Raw genomic sequence first — 24,360 nt, 5'->3', positions numbered from 1 at the left:
CATTCTTGGGAAATGTATTCTATAATGTTGTGGCCGGGGCGGAGGCATCTTGACCAGATCGATGCCCGCTTGTAGACTAGAGCCATTATATTAAGCGTGCACCCAAACCTACAAAAGAGAAATGCGTTCCCATCCCCCCACGTACGATTGACCAATAGCAAACCCTAGCTCCGAGGAGCGAGAGTAGCACAGAAGCTCGCGGTGGGTGGCGATGCCGAAGAAGATGGGGACGAACACGAAGGCGGAGGCGGCGCGGGAGCGGCGGAGCGCGGCGGAGGCGGAGCGCCAGGAGCGGGAGGCGCGGGAGAAGGAGGACCAGCTCTGGCGCGACGCCGAGGGGCCCAAGTCCCGCGCCGCGCGGCGACGCGAGGGCGACACCGAGAAGCGCGCCGAGGCCGCCGCGCGGCGCGCCGAGAACCGCAGGCTCGCCGAGCTCGAGCAGCAGGAGCTCGACCGCGCCGCGCGCAGGCCCGATCCCAAGGCCTCGCGCGTCTCCGTCCCCGCCCCCGCGAAGGTCACCGAGGCGGAGCTCCTCCGCCGCCGCGAGGAGGAGCGCCTCCGCCTCGAGCGCGAGGCCGAGGCCGCGAAGAAGCGCCGGAGCCGCACCGCCGACGAGGAGGAGTACGAGCGCGTGGTGCTCGTCTCCAACACCAACAGGGACGACTCCGTCATCGAGGCGCACACGGTGGAGGACGCCATCGCCGGCATGGCCCTTGCCGAGCCCCCGCTCCCGCCCGATCGCCACCCGGAGAGGCGCCTGAAGGCCTCCTTCAAGGTACGCCCATCATTATCTGTCTGAGTTACTTGATTTGAAACCCTAGTTATGGCGATAACTCCTCCATTTCTGACCCATTTTGCATCGATTGAAACCCTAGTCGAACTGGTTTGGATTCTGTTTTCTCAGTAGAAATTTTACCTGAAATTTTACTTGATTGCTATATTCTGGTTTTATGGAAAGAAATTAAAAGGGAGAAGAAGCAGTGGAAGGTTCTTTGTCCAATATCTCCTCAAATTCCTATCACAAGAACTCCCTTAAACCCTATACATAGCGTGTAATTTGTGATGCCATTGCATTAATCCCATCCCCTTTTTGGTTCGTTCAATCGTTAGGCTCGTAAATGAGCCAGATGAGTGGCGTTATGGTGGCTTGCCTCCCTTGACGATCGTGTTCCTGTGGTTATCTCCGCTAAATTAAGGCGTAGCAAATCAACAATCATGCAAACTTCTCTTATCTTCTGAATCAAATTCCGGGCATCTCTTTATTTGTCGATAAAGAGTGCAGGTCTTTAATGTGGTTTCTTTGTTTGGAGGGTTACGGATTCTTCAAATGGATTAGTTCTGAATTTGGATGCAGTTGATTCGATGGGTTTATTGAGAATGTTGTGGCTGATATTTATATCTTCGTAAAAATACCCTTAACATGGTGTTCCAGGTCCAGTTAATACTTTTTGATATGAGCAAAATAAGTAGAGAAGAGAGATGTGGTGATTTGAGGAAGAAATGGAGCCAGAAAATAAGGGAGAAGAAGGGAAAGTTGAGAAAAAGTGCTTGTTTGTTGGATTGGTCTCTTTGGATGTTTTGGTTTTACAAGATCACACCCCTGGGTTCTTTGAACTAGCTGAAATTCCTGGGAGTGCTGTTGCAAAACTTTTTAATTGAAGTAGGTAACGAAGGACTTAGAACAATGTCATCTGTGTTTGGTGCCTAGAATGCTACATAAGAGTCCAATTATGGCGTAGTTTCTTCATCTCTTCGTAATCTTTGGGTTAAAGATGGTGATATTGATGTGGAAGTAGCAGGAAAATCAATTCATTTAATATTCCTTTACTATGTTTGCTCTTCTTTGGCTTACATGGAATACTTTTTTGGCGTTTTTATCTTTCAGTTTACCAATATAACTTGAAGAATCTCTTTTGAACAATTAAAATTTCATGCATCTAGGCTTTTGAAGAGGCAGAGCTTCCCAAACTGAAAGAAGAAAAGCCAGGCCTGACTCTCAACCAGTACAAAGATATGGTATGGAAACTGTGGAAGAAATCCCCAGACAACCCTCTTAACCAGGTATGCTTCAGAGACTTAGCATATACTTAAGCAAGAAAAAAAAAAAAAAAAAACTACTTTAGACAGCATATTTTATTACTGGGCATCATATAAATGCTAGGCTAAGATTTGGCTGTAAACCATATTATACCATATTCTGATGCACATGTTGATCAAAGGGGGCAGGGGATAAACTTGGATTTCACCTTAGTTTACCAAACACAGAGCAAAAGAAAGATTTAGGAATAGTCAGTGTCGTCAAATCAAGTTTTTTTGTTGTTTTTAGGATAAACAGCAAACTACTACTTGGCCAACCTCCTGAATTGTGCTATTTCTTCTTGTATCCTTGGTTTTCCCTGTAATTACTGCTACTAGTAACATATGTATTCTTAGTTTTCCCTGTAATTACTGCAACTGGTAAGGCTCCTTGTAGTAAGCCTAAATCAGCCATTGCTCCATATCTTCTTAGAAAAGCTGGCAATGTATATATTCTCTAGGACAATTTTCCATTTATGTGGCTTCAATTTTCACATGCAGGTTGTCGAGTGATGACATTGTAATAACGTTGCCTGATAACAGCAGGTACAATTCGCTATTTGCTTATTATTATTATATTGGATATTTATCTGCTTAACATTCTTTCACCAATTCAGGCTGTTTTATCGAATACCAGAAGCATTTTTTTATTTGGTAAGCCTAGAACTAACGCCCAGTGCTACTTTAGTTCTTCTGGTGAAGCTTGATGCGGTCATTGTTACTAGGAAGGCGGGATAGATCTGTCGGTAGTAAGAGATATGGAGCAGGATTGGTTTGCTGGGAAACTTTCAGTGTTATAACCTTCGTACTTAATGTAAGCTTGTGCCTTGTAAGGATGATATAACTATATGATCAAAATCATGTGCGCTGTAAATATTGATACAACTATATGATCAAAATCATGTGCACCGTAAATGTTATCTAGCAAGATGACGTCATCTTTGTATAGTTGGTATTTTGCATATTTCCATCAAGCACCGTGCTCAACAAGCATGCAATGTTTTGTATTTCAGTTAACAAAATAACACTGCTAGTCACCACCTACATACATAGAGCGCAGATTGATGAGTAATGTACTTCACGACTCCGAATGCTGATCTGCAACATGCTTCAGGACTGCTTGTGTAGACTGGTGAGCAAAATATTTCTGCCTGAGCCGTACATAAGGATAGCTGATACCCGAGAGAATGTGCGCGGGCTTTGAGAAGGAAAAGATCTCGTACCAAACCTGATCGTTCTCATCCTGTTCGATTGAGAACCTCTCTTCCCCAGCCTGAGTCCAAAACCAACATATTATGACTGCAGATGATAAATAATAATCATTTGGGTATTTGCAGGTGAGGTAATCAGTTTTAGTTTGGAAATGCATGGCTTCAGACAAAGATGATTTAGAAGAGCTAGACTGATGTTCCAATTGAATGCAATTATAGTAAACAATCGGAAAATGAATACTGAAACTGCCGTATATGACCGAACTTAATTTTTACTTGCCCAACAGCGAAGGTGGAGACAAACTGATCGGCTCTAGAGCAAGCTAATGCTGCAAATGTGCAGGTAATCAAGGTTAAACACAGCTAGCCTGCAAATCATGGTGATCCTCGAATTAGTGGAAGACAAATATCACTACGAAAGTAGAACACCATGCAGTGCATGGATCAACAAAACCGAGAGAGAGAGAGATAGAGAGAGAGAGAGAGAGTACCGCTAAGGCCGTTCTTGAGTTTGTCAACCTAACGGTGAGTTCACCTCTCCAGCAACATCGACATCGTTCAGCCGGAAATAAATTATTTTGGGGTTGGTGACTAGAAAACTATGAGGTCCCAATCACCGAACGGTGAATGTATCGTGTGCCAACTCATGAGTGTCAGCTCAGCGCGCTCACAATATCATCCCGCTCGCTTCTAAATTATTTTTTTTGTGGGTTGGTTTCTAAGGTACGGTTTGGCTCGGATGTAAGTAAAAATTAGCTATTAAAGAAATAAGTACAAATATGGAGATAAGAAAAATAATGTTTGGATGAAAATTAGATTGTTCTTCAATATAAGAATAATTTTTGATAATTTTGTATAAAAAAATAAAAATATTAGTAAGAATAAACAAAAATTACTATTTTTGAATAAAAAATTAACATTTAGATATAAAAAGGATAAGGGTCTATTTCTATATCTATTCTCTAACGAAACGCTGCCTAAAATAAATGTGAGGCGGCGACACCGAGAGGTTAGCGTACTGCGTGAATCGAAGGCGACATAATTAACGCCCCGTTACAGTTAACGCGGCGGATGGCTACGGCGTTGGGTGTTCCGTTCCGGTCCGTACGTATAAGTGAGTAAATTTGTAAATGCACCTAGCCAAGTAATTAGTGGCATTTTTTGCAAAAATAATCATCTAAAAATTTAAATTATAATATGCTGATTTAATCTGCTGTTTACTTTGTTAATTTCCGTTGGTACGTGATTAGTCACATTATCCTTTGTTTTTTTTTTTTTTTTTTTTTTTTTTGCAAAAATTAATTAAAAGAGTGTATGCAGTAGTGGTAGTAGTGGCATGGTAGTACCAGGAGGTGGCCTCGGAGGGTGCCGCTGCCGAAGGCGAAGGAGGCCCTCCTGGCGGGGCCGGAGCTGCAAGCCTCGTCGACGACGTAGGCGATCTGGAGAGGCATCATCACCCACGGAAGCAGCTCCTTCACGCAGACGCAGAACTTGACCCCCTTCGCCACGGGCGTCTCCGGATCCACCACCGCCCACCCCAGCCCAAAATGCCTTTTTTTTTTTTTGTTGTTGTTGTTTCGACAAAATCAATTTTGAGCAATTATTATTAGTAAGCAGTTAATTATTCAGAATCTGGGACTTAAGAGAACGAGAGAGAGAGAGAGAGAGACCTCCAGGAGAGGAGGGCGGATTTGGCGAGGCGGAAGGTGCGGTCGCCGGAGCCGAGGAGGGCGCGGGAGCGGTTCACGAAGAAGCCCTTCTCGGCCAGCGCTTTCTCCTTTGCTTCCTCGGGTTCGGCGGCGGAGGAAGAGGAAGAAGAAGAAGATGCGCCGTGGAATTTGGGATCGTAGTTGAAGCCGCCGGCGCGGGCGATGCACGCCTTCTGCTGCCCCCGCGAGGGGCGACCCCAGCTCAGGCATAACCCTCCCCACACCGCCATCTCTCTCTCTCTCTCTCTCTCTCTCTAGAACAGGCAAAGGTAAGAAAATCGTAGTTAGTTGAACAAGCCTTCTTTATATATATATATATATATATATATATATATTTAACTAGTTTAAAAATAGAAATATAGAATATCTAGATCGGACAATACATGATTAAGGAAGAAGATAGAAATCTGTGATGCTTAAATGCCACACTTCAATTCAAAATATTTATTTAGATCTAGCTTGGTAATACCGCGAGTGAAAGCTTTAGAGGAGATTAGAAGTAATTTCGAACTTTTTGAATCTTTCAAAAATATTTCTAACCACCGCATTATCCAGCTAGATTTGAGTGGCCTCAGGAATGTCACTTCCTCACCTTAACGAGAAGAAAATTTCTTCTACAAAAAAGATTTCTTGGATTAAATATTGCCCAGGAATGAACTACTCGTTTACTCAAGTAAAATATACTTCAGGATCGAAACTAAACTGACCATTCAAAACCACTCCCCTTCTCCGTATATTTTATGTTTCATTTCTAATTGTACAGCGTGGAATAATAATAGCCTTGAATTAAAGCTGTCCAAAATATCTTATATACCATAACTGATCCGGACCCTACCCGAATCCGATAAAAAATGAATAGTATACGGATAAAAAAAATTACCCATTAAAATTTCAGGTATGGATCCGGATATGTTATACCCATACGCGATTTAGACCCGATTCAAACCCAACTTTTAAATAGATAAGGTCCGAAATAGTTTTCAAATCCGAACCCGGACCCGATGAAATATTCGATAGTTAATAAAATAAATTTAAACTTTTGAAACTGAGGAATCAATTTTAATAGAATTTATAGACTCTTTTAAGTATTTTTATCCTAATGAAAAACACTGAAATCGTATCCGCTCTCTTACTCCTTTATTTTTGTTTGTTTTTACTTTTTATTCTTTACTCTTTATTTTTTTTATTTTATTTCTGCCTAGAGTATTTTATGAAACGATATTTCCATCGTCGTCATCATCAACGATATTAATTCTCTACAGACGTGGCACAAGTGAGTTTTTTCCAAATCCCTTATCCAATCATAATCAACAACCTAGTTTTCTGATTCCTCTTTATTTTTATTTTTTTTTGAATTGTAGTATATAATATTAGTAATTATTACAACTTATATTCTCTTTTCTATAATATAATATTATAATTTTCTTATTTCTGTGTGCTTACATATAAAATTATTTTGAATTTTAGATTTTTCATCGGTCAATATAATAACCGAAACAAGTCTTGTTTAGCCAATTTAATAAAGTCTATAAAAATATATATGTATAAAGATACTTGTACCCGATTTAAACCCGACCCATACCGGGTCTTTAACAGGTAATATACGAATAGCCACTACCCGGACCCGCTCAAATAGATCCGACGGATATATTAGTAACTTAAGTATCCAGATCCGGACCCGACCCAAAATTAAATGGGTAGAGTATAGTTTTTTTTTTTTTCTAACCATTCTTTTTTAGGGTACGGATACAGTGTAGGATATGGGTAGTATATAAACTATCTAGACCCGACCCAGTTCATGGAAACCTTTACCTTAAAGCAGTTAAAGCAGAGAAAAGAGAAAAAAAAACAAAACTACCCCAAAAAAAAGAAAGGAAAGCAAAAAGACAAAAAAGAGCATAAGTATTCGAACAACGAACTCGCATTGGATTGCATTCGATTGTCCGAGACGTCTTGCTCCGTGTTCCCGTAATCACAGCACATGCTCGGATGGTTGTAATACACCGAGCTGCGATGCAAGGCATAAAGCAGGTTGTCTGGAAGCTTGCAAGATAAAGGATTTCGGATTTTGGATACTCTTACCATTTGGCGAAAGCAAGAGTCATGGAATTAACCTGTAACCAGTTTCTTTTGATAGTATCATCGCATTCTCCATGGCGTCTATACTCTCTTTGTTTTAAAGGAAAAAAAAGGAAAACAAGAAGTCGCCTGGATGAGAAAGGATCTCAGATTACGCAGGAGGCACTCAGTCGAAGCAATCCATCTTTACATCTGTAACATCAAGCTGCAATATCTCTGCTCTGCAGCCTAGTATGGACCCCAAGCTGTAACAACAAGATAATGGGGGGGGGTCAAACCACCAAATATTATTATGATAAGCAACTATGCAGATGTCCATGAGATAGTGACGTAGAAACAAGTAAACAGCATTCAAAGAAAGGAAGAGTCAGCATATATATATATATATATATATATATATGAGTTGGACTGGGCTACTATTAGTAGCAAAATTCTATTGTTGCTACTAGTTTTTTAGCCATTGGATCAACTCTTTTCATCATTTCTAACCATTGGATTAAATACTATAACCCAGTGGGGATTACTCAATCCTAGGGGGACCACTCAACTCGAACTGACTAATATCATCCTAACCCTATAATTTTTTATCCAAGGGTTAAAAACTTGATAGCAAAAAGAGTGTTTTACTACTAATAGTATTCCAGCCTAATTCTATATATATATATATATATATATATATAGTAGGTCTTGTATGCTATTAGGAGCACGGAGGTCTTCGTGCTTCTAAGCTGTTTTCGACGATGAAGCTTCTGAATCGAACATCGACCGACTCCATTAAACTTGATATAGTGTATTTGAAGTATCTAAAAAATAAATTTTACGGTTTTTCAATATCATTTACCTATAGTTCTTACGGTAGCCAAAAATTTCATAACAAGCAATTTGATGAACATCAAGAAAGCATGAAATTAATAGAAGACTCGTCAATTTCTCAAACCAACACTAAAATGCATATAAGATAAGGATAACTACTATGTCCGGAGAGCTAGTCAATACTACATAACTAGAGCAACAACAATTTCATTGTATTCCCATATATACAAAATATACCAACAAAATAAATAGTTTTACCTTGGATGGGTCCTTCCAAGATCCCCATGCACAAATTCTTTGATATATGTCCCAGCCTGATATTATAGCATACAAACCAATAAGGCATCTCAGCAACCAAAGAACAGAATAAAATACAAGACAACTGTATTAAGCAGTCTCTAAGAGAAGGTAAGCGATGATAGGATAAACGGGTGGAAATAGGTATTAAGTTTTCCGCTTCCAAGTGATTGAAGCTATCTTTAAACTGCCGAAAAATGAAAAATTCAAATGCATATGATTGGAGCACAGTACTGTACATTTAAGGGACCTGACATAACAAATATAGGTTCTCTTTTTCCAAGTTGCAATCAGTAATTTAAGGTGCTGTATGCACAGCATCGTTATCAAATGGAGACGACACCAGTAAGCTATTAGATATCTACCAAATAGATTTGAAAAAGCATGTACCTGGGTGCAGAGATGCAATAGAAAATACTGGCAGCTTCCAGTAATGTTCTCAACCATCATCCTGATCAAAAAGCCACATAACTAACAATCATTACAATCTCCATTTTGTAAAATTTCTTTTTCTGGCAATCTCAAATTTTTAAATCTTTTTATGACAATCTCCATGCTTAACAGCACATACATATAATGATAACCATCAAAGCCTTGTCAGAATTATTTGGAACAGAATTATGTTATAAGTGTCTGAAATCTGCAATATGATCCAAGCAAAAATTCAGTAAAGCAAAATCAAAAGTAATCCTACCAATGTATGACTCGCTTTCGCTCCAATGGGCTTCGACGATGAAGAACCCTGATTGGGGTTCTTTGCAGGATTTCCTAGAATCAAGCAAAAAGATTGATTCAAGATAATGGCCCATCAACCATAGACAGCAAATAACCAGTCTCAGGAATATGAAAGTAAAATCTCACCATTTCTTTTATAGAAGAAATATTCTTCAAGTCATCCTCCATCAATGGACGAGATATCCATACAAGAGCGGCATACTGCTTCTGCATTGGCACCATAAATTATGATATACACTCCGACAGTCAGCATATTACTCATGAATACCTTTTATAGGACACATAAAGTACATAGTACTCTATCAAGAAGAAAACAAGCTGCAGAACCGGAAATAGCTGTAACATACCTGTTTCTCTGCCTCTCCTTCACGCATCAAAGCCCATGCTTCACTATCAACCAACTTAAGATTTCTAACCCTAACCTATAACAGCATGAAGTCGGTAAACATTTGCAGTGTGAACAGACCACAACAGCAGGAACTTCTCTAATTATGCGCCATGCAGAATTTTACATTGACCTAGAAAACAATGAATTTGGGATTAGAGCTTACATATTTCTGTTCAGAGTTGTTAATCTCTTCTGTAATTTGTTGAACGCCAACGACAGAAGGCACAGATCGTGAATTTGAAACTTCAACCAGAAAAGGGCGACCAGATCCCAGCATCCTAACCTGCGAAATAACTATTCTTCATTCTATTGAACATTATTAAACAACCCTCCAACAAGAAAGAGAATGTACATCAATATCTTCTCTTCCTGCAGCATGAAACTTGTAGTCGTCACCTCTACAAATGAGACAGACTTTTTCCCCAACTAACTCCTACAAACAAGGAAATTTATGTTTAATCTCAATACTGAAAGAAGGGGAAAGAAAAGATTTTCACAAGCATAAATAAACTATACTTCAACAGATGCTTCACCCATTCTTTCATCATCGATGATCCAACGTGACTGGCTCACCTTTCTAGAGAACTGTCATGAAAAAAGAGAAATGAGGGAGAAAAATATTCTGAAACTTTTCCATTATAACTTAAATGGAACTCATGTTTTAAATAACAAGTTCTCGTCTATCAGAAGCTAGGCAACACACATATTCGGACTTCATTGGTTGTGGCTAATAAAATATCTTTAGCAACTAAAATTTCACACAATGCAATGATAGTTATACTACAATATCTCTGTCAATGGTACTGATTTTACCACTATGATAGCACTAACTACCTAATAAGGCATTAGTTTGCCATCAATGAGAAGAAAACTCCTGCAATAGATCCCTTGGATGATAACAACCAATACAATACATGAAATGCTCTTCTGCTAAGCTAGTCAATAGAGCCTTGTACATACCTTCAAATACCTACCACCAATGTAAATGGGCACTCTGCAGCAAGTAATAGTAAGCTGACACGGTTTGAAGGCCTAAAGAAACAAATAAGCCAAGTTAATATTGATATATAAATCTTAAAACCACCTTTTGGCAGTATTCGTAGTCACCACTGAATAGAAACAGTAACCTTTGCTGGTGGTAACTGAAATAATTCACAAAAGGCATGGTCTGACATGCTATCAAGGGTTCTGTTGATGACTGAATCAGATTCACTCTGCGAATGGTTATCACCATTTCTGACAGTTCTCTCATGTGAATCAGCAAGATTGTTTCCATTATTTACTGTTACTGCCAGATTTATTATTATATCGGAATCAGGTGATAATGTCATAAAATACATAACAAACTGCTGGAATAAAAATATCTCCAATTATAAAGATACCTAAATCTCTTCTCCTATTATTTGGCAATCTATCCTGAAGCTTCCTTAATGCCTCAGAATGTGTATATGTCAAGCGAACACGGAATGAGTGGACACCAGATTTAACATTCTGCACAGCTTAATCCTCAAAGACGTTAGGATTCAAAGAGTGAAGATTCATGAGCTAAAGAAAAACATCATTATCAGCCTCAAAAGAGAAAACTAATAAGAACATGAAATTACCATGTGGTTCTCAAGTGGCGTACTTAGTAAAACTCTCAAGGCTTCCTTAATAGACATTTGTCCAGAGAACTTGTCTTTGAACCACTCTTCGCTCTCGTATTTTCTTTTCATATACAACCTACAAAAAAATGGTGGCCCAGGACCTTACATCATCGGTAATGTTTTGTCAAAAGTAATTGTAAATTTACCAGGATGCACAATCATTTGCTTACATCACTAAAGAAATAACCAAGCAACAACTGCATGTTATATTTGTCTTTAGATTTAGTATCCATCAAAATGCTAAACCAAGATATTTCATTGAAGTAAAACGTAAAAAGTAAGCTAAAAAATATCCATTAATGTCAGTTTTATTATGATGCATTTCGATTAAGCTTGTGACTACTGACTAGAAAGTGGGTAGCAAGATAAGAAATATTCATAGCAGTATGGAGGAATATTCATCTTCAAGCCAGAAATTCCACGTCCATCTGAGATACTACACATGTAAAATTCAGAAATGCTACCAATAAACAGCGAATAGTAAATAAAAACTAGCTGTCAGAAGCTGTAACTATAATGTTAAATATCAACAGACAACTCTTTTATTAAAAAAAAAAACACTTTGCACTATCTTTATTTGTTGTCATATATTTATATCATGCAGAAGGGTAAAAGTATCTTCTCCACAACAAAAAAAATCAAGTAAAAAAGATCAGCTATTTTTGCCTGTGGCTAAATTGGTTACCAAATGGCACGCTCATTAGCAGCTATGACTGGCGGTAGTGAAACTTCCAAAGAAAAACCATCAATTTGAAAACTTTCTTGCTTTACTGTTTCAGCCAATATTGAGATGAAAGCATCAATAGATCTTGCCTCCTTAGGTATCACCCTTGTTTCTTGATCTTGAAAGCAAGCAAGCTGTAATACCCCCAAACAGATACTGCAATATGTCTCATCTTTTTCTAAGTCCGTAGAAGCACATGAACACCATCCATTTCTAGCAGAACCATTCGGGTCAGTACTCTGCTCTTCAAGAAATGTATGCAGCATTGACGTTGTAATAGACGAACACAAGTGGGCACAACCAGAAACCCCAAAAATACGAAAGATGCATTGAACACAAACCTATAACATAAACAAATGCACCTTTTAAAGCGTTACCTGATGTTAGCACTCAAATTACTTATGCAAGAACAAGCAAATAAAAAGATTTCAAGCGACGAAGGATCTGCTGTAAAGCTGCAGGACCGAGATTATTTATCATCTTTAAAATAGATGTTACGACTTAGTAAGCCCCACAATAAATAATATTTCCTTGTTTCTCAATATCTAACAACATCGTTAGAAGTTAAATAACTATAGATCACTTTAATACAGCGAAAACAATAAGCTCGATACTCGTTTCTTCATGCAAAATGCCTTAGTCGCCAACTGATAAAGAAACAAGAATCTTAGCCAAAAAAATGTTGCTAATTACACACTACTTATGCGCGGGCATTTTGAATCCAATAACGTAATGTTCAAAAAAAAAAAAAGTAACAAGTAGCATAGAAACAAAAAAACTACGTTAAAGAATCAGGTACTAAACATGTTTAATAGCAACCCTAAAATTCTAGAATTCGGAAGGATCCATCTGAAGAACAATTACTTACATGTTTCTTTCCATCAAATAACTCTTGTTAGACCATCCAAGAATTGGGCATCGAACAAAATCAGAGAAATTACATACAATAACATCGCAGAACAAAATAAACTTAAACCCTAAAACAAAAAAGACGGGGGCGCAAAAAACATCAACGCAAGAACAGAGAGAGAGAGAGAGAGAGAGAGAGAGAGAGAGAGAGAGACCCCAGCCGATAACAAGTCGTGAACGACGTGCGGAGGAGGAAGGGAAGGGGCGGCGCCATTGAGGAGGCTATTCACGTCCTCCGCTTCCGCGGCTTCTCTCGTCGCCATTTTCGCGAATGGAGACGAGGGTTTAGAGCTCGGTCGCAGAGGACGGAGACGAAGACCCCTGAAGCCCTTTCAGAAACGCTTTAAGATTCCCGCTCGCGCTCGGAGTGATTTTATTTCATTTTTATTTTTTTTTGTGATGAAGTGAGCAAATAAATAAATAAATAAATAAAATCCGATTGGATCGGGTCGAGAATTTAAATGACCCCGAACCCGACCCAATAATACCCTTTAAACCCTCAAAACCCCTTACTTTCTCGTGACAAAGCCCTAGAGGAGTTGCTCATCTTCCTCGTTCAACGTCGTCGCCGCCACCACGGTGTTAGCCGCTCCCCTGCGCCCCCTCACTGTAATCTCTCTCTCTCTCTCTCTCTCATGATTCCAAATTTTGCAAATTTTTTTTCACCTTTTGATCGAAGATATTATTTTTGATCCGTCCCTCGCTTATCTCGTAGTAACCCTAGGCAATATTTTCTCCCGTACAATCATTATTTACTAGGCCCTATAATCTAAACCCTAAGTTCAAAATTTTGGCTTTGTTCAGTTACCAAATTCTCTGTTCCGGCTCCGAATGGTCGGAATTCATAAGAAAGATCCCTCGCATAGTGAGGATACGATGGAAGAACATGACAATTTGAACGAAATTAATGACGAAGAGTCGAATTCCGATTCCGATTCCGATTCCGAATCCGAAGAAGTTCGCGCAGAGCCCGCGAAAAATGCGATATACAACAGGGACGGCCTTCTCGAGAAGCTCGAAGACATTTCCTGGCCGGAAAACGTCGAATGGATTCACAAATTAACCGTCGATCACGATCAGGCGGAAGGCGTCGACGTGAACGACGATCTCGGCCGCGAGCTGGCGTTCTACACGCAGGCATTGGACGGCACTCGCAAAGCATTTGATAAGCTGCAGGGTATGAAGATCCCGTTCCTTCGGCCCCCGGATTACTACGCGGAGATGGTTAAGACTGACGCGCACATGCTGAAGGTGAAAGGCAGGGTTTTGTCGGAGAAGAAGAGAATTGAGGAAGCCGAGGAGAGAAAGAAGATGAGGGAGGCGAAGAAGGTCGCGAAGGAGGTCCAGGCGCAGAAGACGAAAGAGAGGGCCAAGAGAAAGAAAGAGGAGATTGAGTCGGTGAAGAAGTGGCGGAAGCAGCGGCAGCAGAGCGGGTTCGCGAAGGGAAAGGATGGCGAGATGGATTTGGGTTTCGACGGTGATGACGGATTCGCGAGGTCGAAGAAGAGGAAGACGGGGGTCGCTCCCGGTGATCGGAGTGGAGGGATTCGGAGAGGAGGGAAGAAGGGTCAGGAGAAGAACAGGAAGAAGAGGGATTACAGAGATTCAAAGTTCGGGCATGGGGGTAGGAAAGGTGTGAAGAAGCAGAACACTGCCGAGACTACAAATGACTTGCGAGGGTTCAACAAGGGAGGGATGAGCAAGAAAAGAAACGGGTAGTTTATGATGAAAAAAGAGCGAGAGCTGTGCCTATGAAATTTTGTGTTCCTTTATCAGTTTTTACTTTATGATGCATCATCTTTGGGAATTGTTTCACAACTTATAGTAATTCTTGGTGGATTGTAAGATTGAAAAAGGGCTTCAGTATGTCAAAATTTTCACCTAATTATATGCAGGTTTGTGTTCCAATAACGTGTTTATACTCTTTGAACATCGTATGTTTGAATTGTTGTGTGATACAATGCTTTTGCTTCTTGAGTAGATAAGCTGTTCTAGACATTGGGCTAAACAAAAGTGTAAGCAACATATCACATAAATTACCATCTTACAACAATGTTACTACTACAAATCTAAGCACCTTTACACTATTTCATCACCCTACTCTTTACATAGCAGAAGACGCACCACTCCACTCTTTGTTTATTCTGTATAAAATAAACTTGCATGTAAAACACCGAGAATGCATGGAATATCGATCAATCCAGCTTAGTTTGAGTCCTCTATCAACTGCCTGAAATTTATGGGGGCGGCAAACTGCTGTGAACCATTGAATATGGCTAGGGCGGCGAGCCTCGATGTTGTGTGTGTGGGGTGCAGCAAATCCCAGAACAGGTATTGGCGGCGGTTCGAACAATAGGTGGCATTTGGTGTGCATCCAGAATTGCCATTAAATCTGCCTGCTCCACAACATGCGGTTCTAACCTCTCGATAACCTGCAAAAGAACAGAAAGTTCTGATTTAGAAGCAATTCTATTCTCCTCAACTGCGAAGCTCTGTACCAATTGAAATATGCTTTTGCTAATTGGTGTGCTTTCAAGTTGATTCCTTTGTGTTGACATGTTGCATTACACTCTAAGATTAGAGTGTCATGGTTCTAAGGAACAAGCACTCACTTGGTGACCATGTTACATTCTTAAGATTTGATCTACGCTTACCGAATGCATCAGGATATCTTATTATCTGTAGCACCACCTTATGAGAACTTCCAATTGAGTACTTGAATCCTTGTAGTGTTGAGCTGAGATTCTGCATCAGTGATCCCATACCCCTGTTAAACCTTCTCGCCAACTCGTTTAGTAAATCGATGCAATCACCTGTAGGGGATAGGCTTCTTGGATAAGGGCAGCAACCGATAGGCGGGACGTCGATGACCCCGAATTTTCGCGCCCCGAGAGTGTATAATGCCTACATGTTTATGTGAATAGTTGGTTTCATAAGTAAAAGCTATTTCCCAAACATGAGTACCTGAACTGCTTGTGAAAGAAAGAGTATACCTTCACATGGTTTGTGCATTCTGAAACAAGAGTAGCTGTAAATCTTCGCTTCTGCGAATTGGTAGGGGAGTTATTCTGCGAGAAGAAAGCGAATATGTCGTTGCCTCCGGTGCTGATAAGGAAGAGGGATCTCGATATCACGTATTCAGCTGTCTCCCTTGAAGTTCGCGCTGTAATGTTCGACTGTATTGTTGCGAAATATTGAATTTGCTTGCTCAGAGTAATGGTGCTTCCCTAAGTGCGTAGCGTAGAAGAGATTAGTACACTAAAAAGGGATTTGATAAAACATTAGGCTCAAAATTTACGAAGAACAGCAACACTTACCGTCGAATCGAGAACTCCAGATCCACCAGAAGCAAAGTTTATTCCTCTCAATCCTCTCATAACTTGGTGATTGGTTTTATTTGTAAGAGAAAGGAAAGGTAGAGGGCTCCTCCTAAACCCCATATGTGTGGCTGCACAAATAGCATAAAAATATAAAAAATTCGCAGAATAGTACTGCAGTGCAAGTATTGAAATATAACGAGTTTAATTTTGAAATGTTAATTAATCAAATTTACGAAATATAACATGCCTTTCGTTTTCCCTTTTTTTTAAGTAAGAATTTAACATGATAACTCTACAGTTCCGAGCAACTATAAGTCTATAATGTATCAAGGGATTTGTTTGATTAAATATAATTGTAACTATATATATATATATATATATATATATATATATATATATATATATATATATATATATAATATTTAGTTTAATATATTTGAATGCTGCATAAATTTTTAGAAATACACTTCTCAACAATATATAGCCAAATAAATTCCAAACAAATAAAATGCATGTATTTACAATAATTATATTTATAAACATATATACATCTTCAACTATATTGTATTTTTAATTACATCCTATCAAACCCCATGCTCAGTCTACGAATCTTTAAATGGAACACATCCACATCAACATGACATGCAGTTTCAGAACACAGATGATGCCATAATAACACACCAGAGATATTCACGTGTGAATCATTGTGGGCATTCATTCGTCTCCTCCACACTGATGGTGTAACATAAACCTTTTTTTCTTATGTTCAAATAACAAAACCAAAAAAAAAAAAAAAGCTAAAATCCACTATATTTTCTCCTATTAATTATTAATTAAGTGATTAGATCAACTGGTGATAAACTTTTGTGTTCCTCGATTCCGTCCATGTTTCCTTGTCAAGTGAGAAGGGCAGTTTAATAACAACATATGGGATAACAAATTTTGAACTCTCCACAGTTTTTTTTTTTTTTTTTCTATTCCGTCCATGTAATAATCATGCAGTGAAAATTGTCACAGGAGAAGTTTCAGCTGATATGACACAAATTTCTAATGACAACCAATTATTTTAGACTTATGAAAGAAATTCTAATTATACATTTCAAAAAAGAATATAAATTTTACACTTTTTATTATAAAATTTATAAAAATTTAAATAATTTTAAGTAAAATTTAAAAAAATATAATTGATGTGATGAAAAGAAAATTAATAATTTTTAAATAAGCACATATTTTGGAGTGTATCAGTAGCATTACGTTTTGAAAAATGAAAACTTTTTGAGTGAGATAGTAGCTAAACTCAATATGTACCCAAGAAGTCGATGCCGTTGTAGCCGTTGCTGAACCGGCCGGTGGGGCGGGAAGACGGAAAGTCGATACCGTTATGCGGAAAATTGGCCTTGGCAGCACTCCCAGGCAAGTAGTTGTTGTTCCCGACATCGGCCGTGGAGTCACCAAACACGTAAATGGCCGGAACTTTAGCGGTTGCAGCACCACCAACGTCGACAAAAGTGCTCAGAATGAAACTCAGAAACTGCAGAAGAAGAAGAGGAGAGGAAAGAGGAAGAGATCTTATTTCTCTAACAAAAGCCATTGCAAAGTTAATATGGGACTATTGTTCACTAGTGTGGAAGCGGTTCTTATGTTAGCTTTAGGTTGGAGGGGCCCGAGCACACGAACAATAGCAAGCACGGTGCTCAGTGAGGTGGAAAGGAGAAACTGATCAATTATTGCTCGCTTGCAATTAATTAATTAAGTAGTATTTCCTTATTCTATAATTTTACTTTTTATTTTATTATCTTGTATTTTATAATATATATAAATTGAATATTCCGTGCATGATTGTGTAAATTATAATATTTTGTTATTATTTAATGCTTGTGGTTTTAATAAAATAATATTTTTTAAATCACATAGCGATAAAATAAAAATGCACTAGCTAGCGGGGAGATGGATAATTAAAATTTTTTCTACAATATATCATATTAGATAGTTTAAGTATAAAATATTATAATTTTTAGTAATCAATTGACTAGCAATGCGTCAAGCAGTTGTGAAAATCATCACATGTAAAAAAAACTTCTGTTTTTTTTTTAGAGAAAGTAGCATGCCATCCATTTCGTTTATTTTATTTAGAAATAAACTTAGCTAAAAATGTGAATCAACTAGAATTCGAACTTGAATCTCGGTACCAACCACCAAACTCTTTTGCCACTTGTTCTAGAGACAGCCTTTCATGTAAAAAGATTGTTAAAATATAAATTTTAGAAATTCTACTCTATAGACCCTCTAATGCACACAATAGTATGCAGTGTGTTAAAACTTAAAACCCAGATTAAACCGGCCAATTCCACTAGTTTGACTTGGAACTTTTATAGAGCGGTTTGATTCAACTCTTTAAATAAATAAGTTAAAATTATATTTTTAATCATTTGAGCTGGCAGTTCAGTTAGAAAATTAACGAATCGATCTAATTTTGAATAATTGGCCAAATTTTTTAATAAAGTCAGATCAAAGATCCAACGGTTTACAATTGGGTCATAATTAATTTTGTTGGTTTTTCCTTCTATTACCACATATTAATTTTGTAAAAAGAAAATTCTGAAAATTTTTATCCACTTTATTTAGTTTGAAATTTTATTTTTTATACAATTAAAAATAATAGTAAAATTATACATATATATATATATATGTAATAAAATTAAAATTAAAAATAAAAAAAAATGGTTCAATCACTACTTGAGAAACTCTTGATAGGATCACAATCTTTTCCGGATTTTAAAACATGTAGGTGGAAAGAGGCGTGTCAGAAGCCTGAGTAAAGCTGCGGCGAGGAGGAAGTGGGTTTCATAAGTGGTGAGTGGGTCCATTCCCAAAAGGTTGAGGACTCAAAAGGCAATATTTTTATTTTTTTTTCTTAATAAAACTATCTAAGTTGCTTTTTTTTCTTTTCTTTTCTTTTCTTTTCTTTTCTTTTAGATGGTCCGAGTGCCTTTAGTTGGAAAAGAAGGGCTAGGCCCCGAGAATGGCTTTAATAGCCTACAGGTGTAAGTTATTGCTAGGTATATGTCTCTGGTAAACAACATTTTCAGGTGATTTAAGAACTCTGTGTAATAATACTAAGCAATCTCTGTTAGATAGTGATATTTATATATTTTTATATTTAATATTTTTTTTAGGTATGAATCTGGAAGTTTTTGCAAAATCTATAATGTAGATTTAAATTAAATAAAAAAAAGTAATAATACAAGAAACCTGATATGACTCAAATTTAGAATCTCCTACTTTTTGTAATCTAAAAGATTAAACTATTAGATAATAAATTTAGAATCTCCTACCTTTTGTAATCCAAAAAATTAAACTATTAGATAATAATATTTATATATTTTTATATTTAACAAACTCATACCATTAAAAGGGTAACTTTTTTTGTTGCCTGTAGAATGATAAATGAACTTAATATGGGTCTGGTGTGCACAAACTGGAAAACTTTACAGGGGATGATGGAGTGTCACATTTTATGGGCATGATGGAGTGTCACATTTTATGGGCAGTAGAGACTAGAGAGTAGCTGGAGAGCATTGCTTGGTGTGGCAGTTAAGTCTCATAAAATATTTAAATTGAGAAGTAGGTATGGGGAATAATATATTGTACATTTTACTCTTCTCTAGGAATTAAATAATATATATTTTGCACATTAACTCTCCTCTGGAAACTAAATTGAAGGATCGTATTGATTGTTTCATTGGGAACACCATATTTTGTAATTTTTCCTCACGCAGGAATAGCCAATGGAAAAGTGAGATCCACCGTTACGTATAAAATTTTAAATGAAAAAATAATTTTTTATGGAATATTTGTACGTAGATCATGCATAAGCACGATTTTCTACTTACGCAACACTTCATTTTCGTACTAATTTTGTGAAACTCTTAATTAAGTCATAGATAGTTCTCATCCTAGAAAACCTATAATGGATGATATATAAATTCCACTGAATACATCACAGAAAAATAACCTCTCGATCCGTACTAACAAATATTCACCATTCGCAAACCAAACTAAATTGTATCATGTCTTATGAAAACAATCTCCTAAGATTTGTACTTGCTTAACGTGTGTCCGCTACAGCAGGAGAGGTTTAGCCCTTCCACAGAGAAGTGCGTTCGCGGGGATCGGTAACTCGTCTCTATACGAATGAGACGGAGTGTAGACGCGGAGATAGAACTGCTGCCCCAGATACCGGCGTTGCCATATCTCCGACCGGAGGTTCCACATGCCGACGTTATCGAGGGAAACATATACCGCCGTCCATCCTTGTGGATACACCTACGAGGATAAGTTGCACAGGATGGAATAGGATTATCTCGTGATTTTATTAAATAAAAATGTACATAACTTATCCGAACTATGTCCTGTTTTGATTCAATAGGGCAACTTTTTAAAACATGCATTGTTGTTAAGTAGAATTAGGTTAGGGTCACTAAGCAAACCAAATATAGGATGTGGAAATTAATTATAGGCACATGCTACTTTTATAACTTTTTCTTAATCATCTAAAGCACAGTAATAAGTTTTGTTCATCGCGAAAACAAAATTCGAATTCTAAAAAAAAAAAAAACTTATTGAATTATATAGAATGAAAAAGATCTAGTTCTCTCAGTTCACCTGAACGGTGCAACGCGATATTGCATCCACAAGGTTGTAACCTTTGCGACTCGCGGGACTCCATTTCCCTAAATCCATCCTACATTACCAAAAAAAAATAAAATTTTGATTTATTAAAATTATTATTTTTAGTACATTGTTTCATAATTAAACAAAAAGATATTTATATATAAATTTATAAAAATAAACCTTATTTGGCAGCTTAAACTTTTATAATACTTACCCGACGACAAAAGAGTTATAACCGTCGAGGTGCCAGCTCTGCACGACGTACTCTGTGTTCTCAAACACGATCTCCACGAATGCGTGGTAGTCGCCGTGCATGACGGCGGTGTCAAGTCGAACCGGCGAAGCCGCGGGGGGAGCGTCGGGGATGCTCCCGACACGGAAGACGCCGGAGATGTTGAAGTAGTCGGCGAGCTTCAGCGGGGTGTCCGCGTCGACGAAGGACACGCCGTTGACCGCATACCGCTCCTTGCCGTTGACCGTTGACTTGGAGTTCGCGATCCGGATCGTACGGGTGACGTTGATCGAGCCGTAGTGGTACGACCCCTGCGGGTTCGGCCTGGGCCCGCTAGCCGTTAGGTTCGTCCTGTGTCTTGACACAAAAGAAATGGTCTCTTATAATAAATTTTTATTCCGAATTATTAATGTACACACACTATTTTAATACTCAAAAAATGGTTATTTTATGAATTCGAATATATTAGGCTCAATCGGGACAATTTAAATTTAAATTTAATTTAACGACTAAAATAAAAATGTAATATACGTCAAAGTTCTTTAAAAAGAGTACAAAAACAGACGTGCCTGATCGAACGAGCTTGATTGAGCGACCAATCGATCCGATACCGCTGCCCAATAGGGAGCGGGCCCGACACCGTCTCCCGCGAGTTGCTGTAGTGGAGAATGGCGGAGCCGGAGAGGATGGGGTTCAAGAATCGGGTCGAGACGGCGATGTGGTAGTCGCGAGGAGGGCGGTCGGCGGTGACGAGCACCGACATGGACTGGCCGACGTGAACGTCCAGCGAGGAGTACACGTTCTGGATGGTGTGGATCCCTTCCACCTCCACCAGCTTCATCTTGTGGCCTTGGATCCGAAAGTTGAGCGTGCTCTGCAACCCGACGTTCGAAATCCGAAGCCTGTAAGTCTTGCCTGCATAAATTTCATATTTATGCGCGGTTTCAAATTTAAAATCGTGAAATGATTTGCGGAAAAATGTACAAATGTTAAGTTTGTTTGATGGATGTTCTTTGTCTTAACTTATTGGAATGTCGTTAATTACTCGCATAAATGTGTTTTACATTTTAGTATATACCTGGTTCAACAGTGAAAATCGAGTCGCCAGGGCCGCGGCCGTTGACGAGAACGCCATTCGCGGATGGTAGGTTGTTTCCGCTGTCGAGTATTGCTTTCAAATCCTACGAATCGTCGAAGAACCACAACAATAACAACAACAACAAAAATAAAAAAAAAAATTTAAAAAAAAAAAACGATGACTAGATTTGCTATTATGTTGACTGGATGCATCATAGTCATCTAAGCTTTGACTCTTTCAGAAATAATCACGTAAACTTTGATATTTTTACATTTGTCGCCTATGGTTAAAAAATAATTAACAAATAATGTATATCGCAGAAGTATCTCTTTGACGTTAAAATCCACCCTTATTAAAACAAAAAATATTTTTTTTATTTTTTTATATATATAGGAAAGTATTTTTTTTTGGCATCAAGAATACAAATATGTATCCCTTAACTAATTTGACTAATGCGCATTACTTTAAGTTAGTGCATATAAATAAAGATAATTAGCCGATCGAAAAACATGAAAGAAATTTAAATGGTAAATATGAAAATTTTGAAATATAGATAGAAAGATATATATATGAAAAGTTCGGATGGATGGTTTTACGCTAGCTTGATTTTAAGTACCGTGTGGTTTTTCATGAACCAGTCCCCAATGAGCACGGTGAAGTCGTCGGCAGGCGGCGGGAACGGGACGGGGATCAGCGGGCGGCTCAGGACACGGATACCGCCGAAGCCGCCTGCAGCCTTGTGGAAGGCGAGGGAGGGGAAGTAGAAGAAGCTGCCGATCTGGTCCTTCACCTGCAACTTGTACGTAAAGTTCGCGCCCGGCGGTATCGGGCAGTTTGTCCCATACACTCCGTCCTCCCACGAGTTCTTTCTCTGTTGCACTCCATTCCTAATAATCTCAGATCAGATGAAAAAAAATTATTATTTATAAAATATAAGAATGAAAAACTCTTTAAATAAAAAGTTGTGCATGAAAATGGAAGCAACATCAACCGGTTAAATTATTAAATATTTTCGGCTGGTGTTTCAGTCCCTAATGATTTATTAGTACCAAAGGATTTATCTATATAGTTGAGGTCTGTGGTTTAGTATATAATGAATTATTGTTACTTACGGATTGTATTGCTAAGTAATTTAGGCCAATGGTTTAGTACCTAGCGAGTTATTAATATTAACGAATTATATTATTAAATTTGGTATCAAAACCAGATCTTCAGTTGAAAGTGTAAAACGAATTTTACAGCGTCTCATAATTGTTGACTAAGAAATGATAACAAAAACCCAACAAGTATCAATTATGTATGTTTTTTGCTTTTTTTTATTTTTCCCATAAGAAATAAGCATGGCAAAATAATATTTATTTAATACTACAATATATTCGGGGTGTTGTTGCTCTATTCATTCACATTTCACACGCCTAATAAGACGATTGTAGTTAGTTAGATGAATCTCACGTACGTCCAAATTATTTAGATGTGAACAAATTAACTGAATTTGAAGCCTACTTCTTAAATGCATATCCTCCAAAACAAATTATGTTTCATGAAACCACCCTCCAAAACCCATGTTGAACTAAAACTTATATTTTTCTCTTTTGAGAGGAAAAAAAAAAAAAATTGTTGCTTTAAATTACGTACGTAGCAAATTTGTGATACTTATCCATGTAAAGAGAAAGAGGAAGGAGCACTTGCCATGAGATAAGGAATGGCTCATTCAAGCTATTGTATACGTTGATTATAAGGTTATCGTTGGTGACCGCGTAGATATCTGGCCCCGGAAACATCCCATTGATCAGAATCCCCTGAATCCAAACAAAGATAAATTAAACATGCAAAAGAAACGGTTAGTTTAAAACCTTAAATTTGTATACGTAATGATATTTTTAATATTTTATATTCAATACTCTTCCTTGCGTTTGATAACAAAAATATACCTGTTGGGGGGGCCCGAGAGGGGAGATGTTTCCAAATGTGACGTTCCAGTTGAAGAACCTATATGGGCTTTCCGAAACAACAGAGATTACGGAGATGAGGCAACACAAAATAGCGAGAGATGGTTTAGTTGCATCCATAACAAAAGAAAATTGGATTTTAATGGAGGATATAGTATGATGGGCTCCTCTCCCGTTCTTATATCGTGGGATTCATGGTGGTGTGGAAATTAATGAAGTGTCGAGGAAGGGATTGAGTTTTGTTACTAGTAGGGGTTTCTCTTTCTCTACTTAAGATCAATGGTGAGAGTAAAGAAAAGGAAAATTGATGAATTGAAGTCACCAATATATATATATATATATATATATAAAATCTATCTTTATCTATATCTATTTATATCTATACTATATATAAAAGCGTACAGACGGAATCAAAAAAAAAAAAAAATCTTTACGAACGATTATAATTAATTTATTGAAAAATATTTTAAATAAAACTGAATGGTTATATTTAATTTGTTAGAAAAATATCAGTTATGAT

The 24,360-nt window shown here is 37.9% G+C and overlaps 6 protein-coding genes across 19 annotated transcripts; 2 read left to right on the top strand and 4 right to left on the bottom strand.

Annotated features, from left to right (window-relative positions):
- On the top strand, positions 22-3,024 carry LOC109713877 (coiled-coil domain-containing protein 124-like). 2 transcript variants are annotated; one of them, XM_020238152.1, is made up of 4 exons: positions 22-775; positions 1,942-2,061; positions 2,578-2,622; positions 2,694-3,024. In XM_020238152.1, the coding sequence occupies exons 1-3, from the start codon at positions 212-214 to the stop codon at positions 2,587-2,589; spliced, it is 696 nt and encodes a 231-aa protein (XP_020093741.1). In that variant the 5' UTR covers positions 22-211; the 3' UTR covers positions 2,590-2,622; positions 2,694-3,024. The 2 variants fall into 2 exon arrangements, with proteins under 2 accessions (XP_020093741.1, XP_020093740.1); XM_020238151.1 differs by having other exon boundaries at positions 25-775; positions 2,765-3,024.
- LOC109713876 (UPF0548 protein At2g17695) lies at positions 3,015-7,202 on the bottom strand. Of its 10 annotated transcripts, none has more exons than XM_020238143.1 (5): positions 7,079-7,202; positions 6,916-7,004; positions 4,958-5,250; positions 4,634-4,838; positions 3,015-3,349 (listed from the first exon to the last, which is right to left on the bottom strand). In XM_020238143.1, the coding sequence occupies exons 2-5, from the start codon at positions 6,919-6,921 to the stop codon at positions 3,155-3,157; spliced, it is 699 nt and encodes a 232-aa protein (XP_020093732.1). In that variant the 5' UTR covers positions 6,922-7,004; positions 7,079-7,202; the 3' UTR covers positions 3,015-3,154. The 10 variants fall into 10 exon arrangements, 8 of the variants coding, with proteins under 8 accessions (XP_020093732.1, XP_020093731.1, XP_020093733.1 ...); XR_002217195.1 differs by lacking the exon at positions 7,079-7,202 and adding an exon at positions 3,564-3,655 and having other exon boundaries at positions 3,209-3,349; positions 6,916-7,049; XR_002217196.1 differs by lacking the exon at positions 7,079-7,202 and adding an exon at positions 3,568-3,655 and having other exon boundaries at positions 3,215-3,349; positions 6,916-7,049.
- LOC109713873 (putative tRNA pseudouridine synthase Pus10) lies at positions 7,056-12,963 on the bottom strand. Of its 3 annotated transcripts, XM_020238135.1 has the most exons (15): positions 12,743-12,963; positions 11,640-12,019; positions 10,913-11,030; positions 10,691-10,799; positions 10,436-10,596; positions 10,269-10,340; positions 9,825-9,893; positions 9,661-9,741; positions 9,472-9,591; positions 9,268-9,342; positions 9,047-9,127; positions 8,880-8,953; positions 8,576-8,636; positions 8,147-8,202; positions 7,081-7,320 (listed from the first exon to the last, which is right to left on the bottom strand). In XM_020238135.1, the coding sequence occupies exons 1-15, from the start codon at positions 12,848-12,850 to the stop codon at positions 7,242-7,244; spliced, it is 1,644 nt and encodes a 547-aa protein (XP_020093724.1). In that variant the 5' UTR covers positions 12,851-12,963; the 3' UTR covers positions 7,081-7,241. The 3 variants fall into 3 exon arrangements, with proteins under 3 accessions (XP_020093725.1, XP_020093726.1, XP_020093724.1); XM_020238136.1 differs by lacking the exon at positions 11,640-12,019 and having other exon boundaries at positions 7,056-7,320; positions 12,743-12,951; XM_020238137.1 differs by lacking the exon at positions 12,743-12,963 and having other exon boundaries at positions 7,056-7,320; positions 11,768-11,881.
- LOC109713875 (probable rRNA-processing protein EBP2 homolog) lies at positions 13,067-14,498 on the top strand. Its single transcript, XM_020238141.1, has 2 exons — positions 13,067-13,196; positions 13,392-14,498. The coding sequence occupies exon 2, from the start codon at positions 13,419-13,421 to the stop codon at positions 14,304-14,306; it is 888 nt and encodes a 295-aa protein (XP_020093730.1). The 5' UTR covers positions 13,067-13,196; positions 13,392-13,418; the 3' UTR covers positions 14,307-14,498.
- Positions 14,592-17,562, bottom strand: LOC109713874 (GDSL esterase/lipase At5g33370-like). 2 transcript variants are annotated; one of them, XM_020238140.1, is made up of 5 exons: positions 17,216-17,562; positions 15,905-16,035; positions 15,581-15,814; positions 15,401-15,491; positions 14,592-15,019 (listed from the first exon to the last, which is right to left on the bottom strand). In XM_020238140.1, exons 1-5 carry the CDS (start codon positions 17,496-17,498, stop codon positions 14,793-14,795), a joined length of 966 nt encoding a protein of 321 aa, XP_020093729.1. In that variant the 5' UTR covers positions 17,499-17,562; the 3' UTR covers positions 14,592-14,792. The 2 variants fall into 2 exon arrangements, with proteins under 2 accessions (XP_020093729.1, XP_020093727.1); XM_020238138.1 differs by having other exon boundaries at positions 15,242-15,491; positions 17,216-17,549.
- LOC109713675 (L-ascorbate oxidase homolog) lies at positions 19,934-23,972 on the bottom strand. Its single transcript, XM_020237846.1, has 8 exons — positions 23,823-23,972; positions 23,581-23,690; positions 22,508-22,778; positions 21,892-21,994; positions 21,383-21,728; positions 20,796-21,164; positions 20,573-20,651; positions 19,934-20,233 (listed from the first exon to the last, which is right to left on the bottom strand). Exons 1-8 carry the CDS (start codon positions 23,958-23,960, stop codon positions 20,030-20,032), a joined length of 1,620 nt encoding a protein of 539 aa, XP_020093435.1. The 5' UTR covers positions 23,961-23,972; the 3' UTR covers positions 19,934-20,029.

This window comes from Ananas comosus, linkage group 8, assembly GCF_001540865.1.
Source record: "Ananas comosus cultivar F153 linkage group 8, ASM154086v1, whole genome shotgun sequence".
Lineage (NCBI taxonomy): Eukaryota > Viridiplantae > Streptophyta > Magnoliopsida > Poales > Bromeliaceae > Ananas > Ananas comosus.
Note: the sequence above shows the minus strand (reverse complement) of the source record. Positions and strands in the feature narration are given on the sequence as shown.

What these genes read in the sequence shown, in the direction of transcription:
- LOC109713675 (XM_020237846.1), bottom strand. Translation starts at nt 23,960, where the DNA reads ATGGATGCAACTAAACCATCTCTCGCTATTTTGTGTTGCCTCATCTCC. An exon ending in GATTTTCACTGTTGAACCAG is followed by an intron (nt 21,729 to 21,891) that starts GTATATACTAAA and finishes AAATTTATGCAG; the next exon opens with GCAAGACTTACAGGCTTCGG. An exon ending in TATAACTCTTTTGTCGTCGG is followed by an intron (nt 20,652 to 20,795) that starts GTAAGTATTATA and finishes TTGGTAATGTAG; the next exon opens with GATGGATTTAGGGAAATGGA.
- LOC109713875 (XM_020238141.1), top strand. Translation starts at nt 13,419, where the DNA reads ATGGTCGGAATTCATAAGAAAGATCCCTCGCATAGTGAGGATACGATG.
- LOC109713876 (XM_020238142.1), bottom strand. Translation starts at nt 7,020, where the DNA reads ATGCCTTGCATCGCAGCTCGGTGTATTACAACCATCCGAGCATGTGCT. An exon ending in TCGAATGCAATCCAATGCGA is followed by an intron (nt 5,251 to 6,915) that starts GTTCGTTGTTCG and finishes TGCCTGTTCTAG; the next exon opens with AGAGAGAGAGAGAGAGAGAG. An exon ending in TCCGCCCTCCTCTCCTGGAG is followed by an intron (nt 4,839 to 4,957) that starts GTCTCTCTCTCT and finishes AAAAAAAAAAAG; the next exon opens with GCATTTTGGGCTGGGGTGGG.
- LOC109713877 (XM_020238152.1), top strand. Translation starts at nt 212, where the DNA reads ATGCCGAAGAAGATGGGGACGAACACGAAGGCGGAGGCGGCGCGGGAG. An exon ending in GCCTGAAGGCCTCCTTCAAG is followed by an intron (nt 776 to 1,941) that starts GTACGCCCATCA and finishes TCATGCATCTAG; the next exon opens with GCTTTTGAAGAGGCAGAGCT.
- LOC109713873 (XM_020238135.1), bottom strand. Translation starts at nt 12,850, where the DNA reads ATGGCGACGAGAGAAGCCGCGGAAGCGGAGGACGTGAATAGCCTCCTC. An exon ending in GCTAATGAGCGTGCCATTTG is followed by an intron (nt 11,031 to 11,639) that starts GTAACCAATTTA and finishes ATTTTTTTGTAG; the next exon opens with GTTGTATATGAAAAGAAAAT. An exon ending in ACAACTCTGAACAGAAATAT is followed by an intron (nt 9,343 to 9,471) that starts GTAAGCTCTAAT and finishes ATGCTGTTATAG; the next exon opens with GTTAGGGTTAGAAATCTTAA.
- LOC109713874 (XM_020238138.1), bottom strand. Translation starts at nt 17,498, where the DNA reads ATGGCTTTTGTTAGAGAAATAAGATCTCTTCCTCTTTCCTCTCCTCTT. An exon ending in CTGGAGTTCTCGATTCGACG is followed by an intron (nt 15,815 to 15,904) that starts GTAAGTGTTGCT and finishes CTACGCACTTAG; the next exon opens with GGAAGCACCATTACTCTGAG. An exon ending in AAGATATCCTGATGCATTCG is followed by an intron (nt 15,020 to 15,241) that starts GTAAGCGTAGAT and finishes GTTCTTTTGCAG; the next exon opens with GTTATCGAGAGGTTAGAACC.